General features: G+C 43.9%; 1 protein-coding gene across 1 annotated transcript in view; it reads left to right on the top strand.

Annotated features, from left to right (window-relative positions):
• Positions 1 to 3463: 3463 nt before the first annotated feature.
• The window catches only part of LOC126382862 (ephrin type-A receptor 4-like), a 38547-nt gene continuing 28801 nt past the window's right edge, over positions 3464 to 13209 (top strand). Inside the window, exons 1-5 of the mRNA XM_050032963.1 lie at positions 3464 to 3656; positions 4365 to 4432; positions 7686 to 7883; positions 8184 to 8294; positions 8716 to 9070. Of these exons, the coding sequence (XP_049888920.1) occupies positions 3500 to 3656; positions 4365 to 4432; positions 7686 to 7883; positions 8184 to 8294; positions 8716 to 9070 (889 nt within the window). The 5' untranslated portion in view covers positions 3464 to 3499. The remainder of the gene's footprint in view (positions 3657 to 4364; positions 4433 to 7685; positions 7884 to 8183; positions 8295 to 8715; positions 9071 to 13209) is intronic.

The following is a 13209-nucleotide window of genomic DNA, read 5'->3' as shown; positions in this document are numbered from 1 at the left end:
TTCGAGCTGACACTGTAACATCCGCGGCCTCCAACAGAACGAGTAGTAGGAGACGAAAGCAGAGGAAAATATAGACTTAAAGGACCTCTGTGACATTAGGAAGCGCCCAGAGGTGTTTTAGTCTGGCAGAGCTAACTCCTGGCCAGGGAGACTCCGGAGGATACAGTGAGCCAGCAGAGGTGAGCAGAACAGAGGGGAAGAGAGTAGAGTGGTAGAAAGAGGAGTATTTTTAGGGTGGTCTGTTATCTGCAGAGACGAGGGCGCACTGTATCACAGCCGGGTCACATCGCTCAGGGGGGAAACTGCACGGGCGCTCCGCCGAGACAGCAGATAAGGAGGAACAGAACAATGAGATCTCTCTCTGTCTCTCACACTCACACGTCCACACATGCACACAGTGTACGCTCACTATCCTGTAAACCACATCAACAGGAAAGACGCGCTGCAGCTTCACTCTCACACATCCTCTCACAGATACTTAGAAACCCTCAGACATGTTAAAAGATCAGGTCTGAATGGAGCCTCAGAGCTCCACGTGCAACCTGAGAGTGTGTTCCTGCTCTGGTGACTGACAGACAAAACCAACATAATCGTAGAATCTCTCCACTAACTGTTTATCTCCGTCCTCCTCATGCTCCCTCTCTCTCATTCTGTCTCTCCTCCATATAGTAGCCCTCTGAAGATGTAAATGCCAGCAGAACAGATGGATGGAGGGAACATCTCATCACTCTGACACCATGTTTATGCAATCACACACAAACGCGCTCCACGTGCACACACACACACACACACACACATTAAGGCTCTGGAGCAAGATGCTGATGGAGATTTCTTCAGTCATCAAAGTGAGTGCATGATGCACAACACACACAGGCACACACACTTTTGGTGTTTTTGATGAAACCTTCTGTTCGCTTCTTCCTTTGTTTATACCGAACACAAGCGTGCATAAACACAGACGCACATCCACTCGTGTACACACATGAATTGAGTAATTCGCCAGACTAGCAGCTGTTATGGAGGGAACCGGGTACCGACGGAACGCCTCTGACATGCTAATGACCCGAGGAGTTCAACCACACACGCTCGCACCGCACAGATTTAGCAAATCTGACTATTATCTGTCATAGAACCCAGAGAATATTAGTCTAGTGGCATGAATATTAAATGGTTTTAGCTCCCAGAACGATGTAAGCACTCTGTGTAGGACTGCAAGCCAAATGAAACCCTAACTCGCTCCAGGAATATCTTAGTGAGGCTTTGAGGGAAGATCCTTTTTCAACACCCAACACCCCCCCTCCCCCCCCACCTCCCCCCTTCTCTACACCACCACCCACCCACCCAATCAAATCCTCACTGGCAATGCGCTGCTCCTCATCTCTCTTCTCTGCTTCTTTTGTTCATCTCTCTCAGCCACCCACGCACCTACAGTCCCTCTGGCTTTTCTCTTTACACTCTCGCACACATGCACGCATTTACATTTGGCTTCTTCGTATGTACTTCGCTTTATTTATTTCTGCCCCTTCCGTTCTCTTCAGACACTTGGAGACGCTGTGTGTGCGCCAGTGCAGGTTCAAATGTACAAAAACAGACACAGGGCCTATATTTAGTGCTTTGCAATACAGATGTGTGGGCAGTGGCCATCTGGGGCCCCAAATAGAACAAAAAGTGTGTGTGTGGATGTGTGTTTGTGTGGTTTAGGGCTAAGGGCCAAACTTAAAGTAGGGGTTCGAGGCTGGGGGCCCGTTGTGGAAACCCCCTCCGGAGAGCTGGGAATCTCAGGGGAGAGTGGGAAAAACATCCCGACGGTCATCAATCAAAACTTGGGTGACACAAATGACCAGAAACAAGAGAGCGTTCTCCATCCATGTCACTGTGTCACCCTCCGCCCCACAGCCATGTCCCACCCACCTGTGCCGCTGCCCCATAGGCCCTCGCTGCACGCCGACCGATGCGATTGGCCAGTCGGTCCCCGAGCGAAATCGTGATCCCCTCTTGGCTAATTGGGTCTTTGTGATTGCGCAGTCTGTCGTGACGCTGGGGGAGAATGAAACGTGAAAAACGGTATTATGGTGGATGGGGGAAGAGTGGCAGGTCGAAGCAGGGAGATCGTTTTTGGCGTCTCAAAGCGCCAGATGCTCTTCCTGGGTCCATTATGATGCCTTACAGGGGATCGAGATGGTTTCGGCGTAGCAACTGTGAAGACACAAAGCGAGATGGAGACGGGCCGAGGCTCACACAGGCACATACATGCAAATGCGACAACACGCACACTTACACATGCACTCACATATAGTTCCCTGTTTAAAACACTTGCTATGTAGTGCCTTATATTGGTCCATTTCAACAAAGGTTATCAGAACTTTTCTTTGCACATGTTAAAAAGGACTCAACAAAGTGGACCCCGTCTCTGTCTGCCTGTTTGAGGTTAAAACGTACAACAACAGACCGGACTGGATCAACGCAAATAAAAGTATTTACTTCTTCAAGCTGTGCCTACATCAAGAGTAATTGTTCACTAGAGTCTTTGAGAGAGGGAGCGTGTAGGAGGACGGGTCATGAGCCTGCTCTTTGTCTGCGTCACCACGCTTCTGCACGAGGCCATAGTCCTGTGCCTTGTTATTGAAGAATGAATCTGCTCCTGTTTCTTTATCGTGCCCACACTGGTGCAGGTTTCGAGATAAAAATAATAAAAGCTGCAGTGGACAGATGGTGGGGGGAATGATTGAAGCTCCTTATCTTCATCCTATCAGCCAAAAATATCCAACAGCCTTCTTTGAAAGATCCCTTATCAGTCATTTGGTTTCTCCTCCTTCCCGGCAGGCATCAACAGGTGGCGCTGTAGTCACACTCTTCAGTGTTGTGCTCTCCAGGACAAAGAGCTTCCGACAGACTCGTGAAGGCAAGCGGTCCTTTATCAGGAAATTGTGGCACATCAGTGTTTTGGGTTTCATGTGACAGGATGATTAAAAAACGTGATGATGCTGCTGGTATCTGTCAGCGTTACACTGCTAAATGTCACTTCTGGCGTGTGACACTGACTATTTAAAGGAGCTGTGCATTTGTTAAGTGTATCCTCTGTTTATTTACATTACATATGTGGTTTTAAAGTGGGTTCTTAAGTGCGTTTTTTCGGAGAAGTGTCTCCCTGGAAAATTAGAAATTAAAAAAGGGCACTATTATTTTATTTAAAGTTATTACAGAGAGTTAATAAGCAGGAAAGTGTGCCATTACTTGTTTTAATCCCTAGAGCCTGCGAAAAAGCCCACCAAATCGTCTCCACAAATTCTCAAAACCCATTTTTTTAGATGACAAAATCGCCCGTAGAAATGATGCATTGACGCAGATATGGACCACAGTACTGTATGTCATTTGGCTCATGTCATTTGAATTACCATTAAGGGAAGCATCTGAGTGTAAGAGACCGCCCCACTATCCGCTGCTGCATCCAACTCGCTTTTCACACTTGGGTTCATTCACACACACTTTTCCCACCGGGATGGAGCCGCTTCAGCCAGCGCGCAGAGCCAACGGGGAACACACACGCTTTCACACGGCACACATGGCTGCAAATTTATGGCGAATATTTTCCACCTTGATCTGGATATTAACACTAGTTACAAGTTCGAGGACGAGGATTTATCCACCAAACGAAGGTGAGTGAGGAGGAAATCGCCTGGGCGCGCGCGTGCAATGTGTGTGTCACACATTTCGGGTTTTCCGCTCCTGCACGCTGGGAGACACCGCTGCGTGCAGGCGCTCCGTGCGCGTCCTAGGATGGAAAAGAGCAGGGCCAATATGCATGAAACTTAGAGAAAAGTTGGATTTTTGGGGGGAAAATGGGGGAAATTTCACAGGTGTAATTTCTCCTGGATTTGTGCCTCCAGGGAGTTCAGCTGCATGTTCTGTCTTCTCAGTGCTGTCACCAAAATCTTTTGTTTCTTGGATATTTCCACATGACATGGTCACTGTGGCAAAGAAAGACTTAATTTATTCTTAAATCTCTAAGCATATACTTTCAGCTTGTTTCTATGTGCATACATAAAGGTTAAGGCCATTAATACAATACAAGAATTAGAAATTATGCTGACTTTTAATCTGATATTGTGTAATAAGGATGATAATTATTATTAAAAGTAGTTATATACATTGCAAATCAAGTGACACAGACTTTTTCCTAATTCCATATTTGTCCCAAGCTTATAAGTGATGCATTCATTGGTGATCTTGTGGTGTGGTTACGTCTTCCAAGTGCAAAAATGTGACTTATTTCTCACCCTTAAAAAATTTCATTTATTTAATTTATTCAAGCACTGTAGGCTGTTTGCCCTTAAACCACCTGCATGTGTGCGTGTGCATTTTAGTGACCCTGCTGGATACCAGGACAGTGCCAGGAGAGCTGAAATGGGCAGCCAGTCCTTCGGAGGGAGGGGTGAGTGGGAGCTTTTTTACAGATACACTGTTTACAACCTGTTCTCTCTTTTGGAGAACACGCTCACTCCTTCTCTCACTCGCACACACACACTTGCACACACTTGGTCTGGGAACTGTAAATAATCATCCCACAGATTTTGAAATGTGCTGTTGTTCACCAAGCCTAAGTGCTAATATGAGATTGCTGGCGTCGTGTTTGGCACACAAAAAGGCATAAACCAGCTTGTTGGTGGGTGTCATTTTTTAGGGATTTTTACTACCATGCAGTTGCCAGGACGAATCCTGTAAATATCTTATTTTGTATTGAATCCTCTTATCTTTTTGTACTTTTTGTTGTTGGTACATTGTGATCTGCCTTCTACTGTATGTGTCCTTCCTCTTCCTTCTCTCTCTGTCTCCCGTTTGCTCAGTGTCTCCTCTCTCACCTCTTTGTTGGTTTAAGAGTTATTGGTGAACTTGACTCTTATTTCTTCAGTCGCCATGCTCTCTTTCTCTCACATGCTGCTTGATTGACGGGGTCCTGGTCTGCACGCACTGAGCTTTTGATTACAGGCACCCCCCCACCTTCCGCATCCCTCTGCTACACACACACATGCACACAAAACACCAGCTCTGTATGGTTGGGGCAAAGCTTTTTTTTCCTCCTCTGACAGCTGTGATTTCTGTCTACTGACAAAGACTCTAAAAGAAACTAGACAAGGAGGCATCATACCCCATGACAGCTCCTTTTTTTTTGTTTTTTTACAGCTCTCCTCCTCAGTACACACATGTCCTGCAACGACACACACATATAAACATTGTACAACACACACAAGACACAAAGACGTGACCATGTGCTCTCGCTCATGCGTACACGCTCTTGTATTCACATAGTGTAGGAGTAGACTCAAGAGCCGGACCGATGCTGGGTTTTTGAGGCCGATACGGATGTTGATATTTAAGAATAATAAAAATCAGACGGTGATGTTATTGACCGGTGTTTAAACATTAAACTTTATTGTCCAAAATGACCATAAGACAGTAAATGTTCAACAGTAAGCTTCACTAGAAATAAAGAAAAATGAAATAAAATCAATACAAAAACACAGATAATGAACTTTAATTAAGAAAAGTTTAAGTCAAATGTACGTGAAAATGAACATTTGAGATCGTCTGCCAACACTTACTCATTAATATCTCTGTGATAAGCCAATATCGGCCAATAAGATCAGTCCTGATGACATATCGATCAGGCTCAATTAGACACACACTCCCACACAGACCCCCCCTCCCAATACACACACACACACACACACACACACACATTCTGACATTCTCTGACTCTCCCTCTCTTTCTCTCTCTTTCGACACGGCGCATTTAGTGTGTATACAGCTCTCACTAGAGCAGATTATTATTCAGTGGCAATAAAAAGCCAATTTGGAGTTGGGAGGCTCAGCGGTCATTTGAAGGGTCACAGTACAAGGCAAATAGTCGGCTCTATTGAGATGGATGATGCAGTGAAGGTTGAGCCAGCTTCACTTGTATGGAAATGTGCCTGTAAAAACCTTGGGAGTCGCAACAAATCTGAACCACTGTCCACAGCAGAATATTGATGCAAGAATGAACGTTTCCAAATGACAGCAGTGAATTAGAGGATGCGCCCCGGCATCTGAAATGTATTTGATCTTGTTCCTCTGTATTTGTGGGGACAGTTATTTCCCCAAGTGGTCAGAAATTCAAGGATAAGATGTGTTTGTGTGAGCATGTTTTTCTGGTCACTACTCCTGTAAGAGCTTGTGCCCTCTTGGGATAAAGATTAAGTTTAGTTTCAGTTCATGCCAGTGCCAGTATAAAAGTCAACTTTAGTAGAGACTTGCTGTAATCATCACAATAAACATTAAGCCATTTATATTCTTAATTGTCAAAACGGCATTATTATTTGCAGCTGCCACCAGGGACTGTTTTTCAGCTGTCTTAGTTTTGAAATCCTTTACTTGTTAGTGCATTCAATTACTTGTCGGAAACTCTGACAACTGAAACTTGAGAGTCAGCAACCTATTAAATACAAGATGCTTCCCCATTTAATTCATTTTCACAACATCTGTGTAAGTTGTTTGTCTACCATGTTTCATTTTCTGACATCATTTGAAAGCATTGCTACGTTACGCAGCTAATTATTAAATTAATCAAAGTTTACTGATTCAGAAAAAGTTTTGACCTGCTCTTAACTGCTTAAGATCTCTTTGACAGAGCATCTGTTTTAATAAAGTTTCTTCAAATTGATTTGCATACTGCTGTAATGAATTGAATCCAGCAGAGGCATTTAAAGTAGAAAATCAATCTAAATACTTATGGTACATGTTGTGAAGTCGCTTGTAATGTTAACGTTATCTGTAGTGCTGTTATCAACCTAGATTGTTTTGGTGTGAGTTGCCGGGTGTTGGAGATATCGGCTGTGGAGATGTCTCACGTCTCTTGAATATAATGGAACTAGATGGCACTTGGCTCAACAGCAATGTCTCCTTCTAGAAATCATGACCCAGTTACTCAAGATAATCCACAGATCTTGTTGTGAGCAGTTTCATCAATCAATCAATCAATTTTATTTATAAAGCCCAATATNGACAGTGTCTGCCTCCCGGACCGTAACAGGAAGATGATTCCACAGGAGAGGAGCCTGATAGCTGAAGGCTCTAGCTCCTGATCTACTGTAGGAACTATTTTCTTTCTACCGAACTACATCTGCCAACTGTATTACGGTGTAGAAGGAAGCGTGCATTGTCCGCTAGCTCACCTAACACCACTGAGCTAGGTAACGTTACAGCTCAGCCGAGGAGGACGACATAAATGTTTACATCTTGCACTGTCATGAGCACGAGCCTCTCGTCCATGAGTAGATGCACACTTCCTTCTGTAGCTCTGTTGCAAGAAAATAGTTTCTACATGAAACTGCTCACAACAAGGTCTGTGGATTATATTGAGTGACCGGGTCATGATTTCTGGAAAGAGACATTGCTGTTGAGTTTTTCAAATTCTATTTGAGAGAAGGCAGACATCTCTACAGCTGATGTCTCCAACACTCTGCAACTCAAAGCAGAACACTCTAGATTGATAAATAGCACTTTAGGTAAGAGGAAAAATATATTTTTTCTGATTCTGAGGTGAACTCTCTCTTTAAGTTCATGTTTTTCGTTATTAAAGAGCGGACATTAGTAATCTGTGGACATCCTCACAGGTGTAGTAACACAGTTGTATTTGTGTTTGTTTGCAGTGGGAAGAGGTGAGTATAATGGATGAGAAAAACATCCCCATCAGAACGTACCAGGTGTGCAATGTCTTAGAGCCCAATCAAAACAACTGGCTGAGGACAGACTGGATCCCTCGGTCCGGCGCTCAGCGGGTCTACGTCGAAGTCAAGTTCACCCTGAGAGACTGTAATAGCCTGCCAGGGGTCACGGGCACCTGCAAGGTACGAGAAAACATAACGTCTTCACACAGCGTGATGATCATTAAATGGTTTGGGCGCAGTAGAAAGTTTTAACAAAATCATTTCTTTTAAAGACTTGACTTCTTTAACATGTTAACTTTCCTGCTAATTAGTTAATGGACAGACTGCTGCTAATGGAGCTTTATTATATATTACAGCTGCTGGTTATTCAAGCACAAACCGCCCTTTGACTCATTATCATATTAAGAGAAAAGATGAGCGCTGATGATGATAAATGGACGCCTCAGTCTGACTTTTTTTCCTGTCCCTTTTGTCTTGTAGGAGACATTCAATCTGTACTACCACGAGTCTAACGAAGACAGGGAGAGCTACATCAAAGAGAGCAGCTTCATTAAGGTGGACACTGTGGCAGCAGACGAGAGCTTCACCCAGGTAACACTGAACAACTGAGTCAGGCTTTGAGTTCTTTATCTTCCCTCCTCCACTCACTTTAATTTGCTCTTATCTTGAAAATAAAATCCCCCTGCGGCACTTAGCTGTAATTTTTTTATTTGTTTTACAAGCACTTTTATCTCGGATGTCCATTCTGCCGTCCCAGGATTGCTGGCTGGGAGCTTTTTCCTAGTCCTCACAAAAATTACTTCTGATTTTAGCATTGTAGGCATTACAGCTTATTTTACCTTTGCAATCAATAGAAGTCAATCTGGACGAGAGCCAAGTGCTGAAAACGTGAAGATCAGCCATGGTTCAATAGCAACTCCCACTTTGGGTTGAACAAGCGAGCTGAATTAATGAGAGCTGACACACTTTACTGCACATTTCATTAATGTAGCTCCTTTCTCTTTCCATCCAGGTGGACGTCGGTGACCGCATCATGAAACTGAACACTGAGGTGCGAGACGTGAAGGTCACGACCCGGAAGGGTTTCTACCTGGCCTTTCAGGATGTTGGCGCCTGCATCGCTTTGGTTTCCGTCAGAGTTTTCTACAAAACCTGCCCGCTCACCATCCGTAACCTGGCAACGTTTCCTGACACTGTTACCGGGGCTGATACATCTTCCTTAGTGGAGGTCAGGGGGTCTTGTGTCAACCAATCAGAGGAGAGAGAGGAGCCTAAAATGTACTGTGGTGCTGACGGGGAGTGGTTGGTTCCTATTGGTGGATGTCTCTGCAACCCTGGGTATCAAGAGAAGGGTGGTGCATGTAAAGGTGAGTGTTGCTGTGTGAAACAAAGCTGCTACACTAAAGTTTGTTGTTGTTTGTTCTGTGGTGGTCTGACTGATCCATGTTTGTCTCAGTCTATAAGCTCCGCTTGTGTTGCCACCTCTTAAGTCCCATGTGCCTATGAGAGCAATCATTAGTGCTCAAGTTAACAAGCTATTTGCTAATGATGGAAAACAGTGACAGAGAATTGGTTTGTGTAGCAATTAGCACCTGCTTGAGTATTCTGTGGAATGTTTTAATTATTTCCAAGGATTATATTTAGAATTGTTGTTGTTTTAAAAGGGAAACTCACATAATTTAACCGTGCAATATGTTCTCCGACACCGCCAAAAGTGAATCAGGGTGGATGATGAGCTGTTGAGTTGTAAATGAGTAGTAATTTCAGATTGGAGATAGTTTTATTAGCTTGGATTAATTTCTATGAAAAATCCTTTTGATGGGAAATACTTTTGCTTTCTTGCCAAGACTTAGATGAGAAGATTAATATCACTATCATATCTGTCCGTTTAATGCAAGCGCCATCTCTGAGGCTGAAAAATGAAGCCAATGCGGAAGTGCCCAAAACTGCAGTTCATCAGATGGCCACTTGAGGCTGGCTCAAGATCAGAGTGAATCCCCATAGACCCCCCATGTGTTAAAATGCCCCACTTTACAGCAGAAATAAACATGGTCACAGCCTGGTACAGCCTGGTTTTGGTCTCAATAGCTAATTTCAACTGAACAGGAGGGGAATGTTTTTGTAAGTCACCTGTTTACATTTCATTGAGGCTTAAAGTTACACGTATTGAAGGGTGGGGCTGCTTGATTGACAGGCTGTGTGTAAAGTGTTACCACAGTCTATGAGTCAGATCCAGCCCTCGCTCCTCCACAGCTCCAGCCTCACATCCAAATATGGTTTACTGGCTCCAAAAACCAAGATAGCAACAGTCGAAATGTTGAGCTTGATGCTTCAAAACAGCAGTCCACAAACCAATGGATAACATCACAGACACTACATCCATTACTTTTACAGTCTATAATTCAGTATGAACTTGAAGCAAGGAGATGGTTAACGTAGCTTAGCACAAGGACTGCAGACAGCTAGCCTGGTTCTGTCTAAAGTGAACAAAATTTACCACCTATCAGCACATCTATTGCTGCGTTCCATTTTCCTCGGAAGTCGTAGCTGGGTGTGACGTTTCAGTACAAGTTGGAAAACAAAGATGTTAGCAAAACCAATTCTAGCCAGGTTAGCCATTGTTGGTAATACCAGTCGATTACAACACATTAAGCTGTATTTGGCACATTCATAGCAACAAATCCACAGATAGAAGTTGGACAGGAATGTGTGTACGGTTGTTCTAACAGTATATAAACAGTGCATTACTACAGCCTTCACTAGTGTTGCATTTGAGGTCAGTGGTTGGTGTTGTTCCTCCGACTTTTTGAGTCAGAAATCCGACTTCAGGGGGCGTTCCGGGTAAAATTTCCGACTAGGACTTTGGAAAATCAAACTTTCCAGTGCAAATGGACTGCACCTTAAAGCTCTCTGATTAACATGTTATATCTTATGGATGATCCGCCGGTTGCCTGGCAACCTCACAGTGATGATAAGATAGAGAGTTACCAATCAAGAAGTAAAACTACAGTAAATTAAAGATTAAACCACAGTAATACTTTAATTTGTGAGCTTTAGAGGTGCTGAAAGGCAGGTTTTGCTTTTTTGGACAGAGCCGGGATATCTGTTTTCAGTCTTTGTGCTAAACTAAGCTTTCTTTTTCCTGACTGCAGCCTCATTTTAAAGGACAATCATGAGAATGGTATTGATTTCCTCATCTAACTCCCTTGCAAGGAAGAAAATAAGCACAATTCCCAAAATGTAGGACTATTCCTTTAAAATATTCATTTGTGTTGGTTGCAGGAAAAACATAACAAAACCTTTTTAATCAAAAACTGGACTTTACTTTCAGCTTTATTTGAGAGGTAACTCCCAAAACTATTATATTAGTAATAAAAATGAATGGAATACGCCATCATGTCAGACAACTACCCCCAATCTAATCAGTTTATCTTTTAATAAATCCAAGTCATAAAGAGTTTCTGTCCTGCAGTGAGTATTAGTAGAAGCTCGCAGGTCTCAGTGTGAGGTGTGCTGACATAACAACAGCCATCTGGACTAAAATGTCTTTCTGTCACTTACAAATGTGGTCTGAACTTTACGGTAGCAAATATGCAAGCTGTTCACACCTCTCACCAACATACATGTGGCGTGGATGACGTGTAATGTTTGAAAGTGACTTGTTGTGATAGTGAAGATAAACTTAATGTGCGTGTTTGTGTGAGAAAAGTGGGGTGACCGGGGGACAACAGACACGGTGGAGACACTTTTACAACATGGCTTCACTCCCCCTATTCAGTCTCATCCACAACAGACACGCAACATGTGCGCTCACGCACACACACATAGACACACACATTGACACGCACACACATACGCAGATGCACAGAGACCAATAGAGACAAGGGGGAGCGACTCACTGATCTGCTCCCTCAGTTTTATTTATGAAGCCTATCCCAGCAGGCTAATTGTATAACAAACAGACCCATAATTCAAAGAGAAAAGAAGAGACGCTGAGAGAGAGAGAAAGGCGAGGAGATGGACATAAAGAGAGCGATGCAGTTAGTGCCAGTTGGCGTTAAAGAGGGGGGAAAAAAACTTGACTTTTTTCTTTGCAATAAGAAGAGCAGTAGCCAAAATTCTCCATGTGACAAACGTCCTCTAAAACCTTCACCCCGCTTGCCCCATTTGTTCTTTTTGAAAAGGGAGGAGGTTTGCGGGGTGGTCCCTGAAGCCTGAAAGATGTTCCTCCTCAACTAGATTTAGGAGAGACCCTTGACTCTGTTGAACCTCCAGCAGATGTGAAGTGCCATCTATCTATCTGAGGCTCTCTTCTCCGTCTCCCCGCTCCCGCTGCCTGTCAGGTTGTTGGCCGGGCGCAGCTGCCTCAGTGGAAATCCATCAAAGTCTGGATGAATACCGAATGCCGCTCAGTGAAAACTCTGACCCTGCAGTATTGGATAGACGCCTTAACACTTCTTCCATTTTAAGTTTGAAATTCGCAGGGAAAAGAGAAGAGGGGGGAGGGCAGAGTGGGACTGAGGGAAGAGGCGGATAGTTAGATGATCTGTCGCTCCTGCCATCGCTGATGTCAAAAGGTTTCTGGATCCTCTAGACTCACGTGCCTTCACTCAGTCGGTATAACAGACGCAGACAGATAGACAGAAACTGAGTGAATATAACTTGGACACTTGTGATTACAGGTTATTTCATACTGACAGTACAGAAATGCACCAAATAACTTAAAGGAATTGTTCAGCCTATTGGGTAAAACGTTTAGTCGCCTTCATGCCAAGAGTTAAGCTCTTCTTACACAGAGATGCTGCAATACTGCTGCAATGAGGACCCTTCATTACGCCGGCTTTGGATTTTCATACAGCACCAAACAAAACTAGCATCATACCACCTTAGTATGTGATTTTAGATCGCATGTTGGTGTTCCTGTAGCAATAGAGGCGTGACGTGTGACAGCATCGCCGTCTAGTGTCTTGTGTCAATGGCATAACATGGCAATAACAATCATTCACCATCCCTGTTTAAATGTCAGATGATCTTGTCCTCTGCTTGAAGGGTAAAGAGCTCCCAGATCTCATTGTCTTCCCAATTTCTTTTTCGAGTTATCTGCTAACTGCTGCTAGCTGCTTTTTAAATCTCCCGGTGGTGGCGCTCACACTTGTCTGGTCCTGCAGGCTCACACGTTTTACACAGACTTTGAGTTAGCTGTGTTGCTACCTTCACTGCTAGCTTAACCCTATGGGCCCGAACGACGCATAGTGCGTCCAAATTCACACCTGTTCTTCTCTGTGGATTTTCTCCGCGACCGTGCGTCATAGCGAGAACGTGAAACAGCAGAATCATAGCTTTCCGACAAGACCAAGCACTTGTCGGTAGTCCAATGTTTTCACAGTGAAAAAAAATGATAAAGTTACACTAAAATTATGTATAACAGAGCTTTCATGCAGCTTTGCACACACATTACTCTTGGATGGATTACTCGCGAACGCAGGCTCGCACAGAAATGCCACGT

Source organism: Epinephelus moara, chromosome 21 (genome assembly GCF_006386435.1).
Source record: "Epinephelus moara isolate mb chromosome 21, YSFRI_EMoa_1.0, whole genome shotgun sequence".
Classification (NCBI taxonomy): Eukaryota; Metazoa; Chordata; class Actinopteri; order Perciformes; family Serranidae; genus Epinephelus; species Epinephelus moara.
Note: the sequence above shows the minus strand (reverse complement) of the source record. Positions and strands in the feature narration are given on the sequence as shown.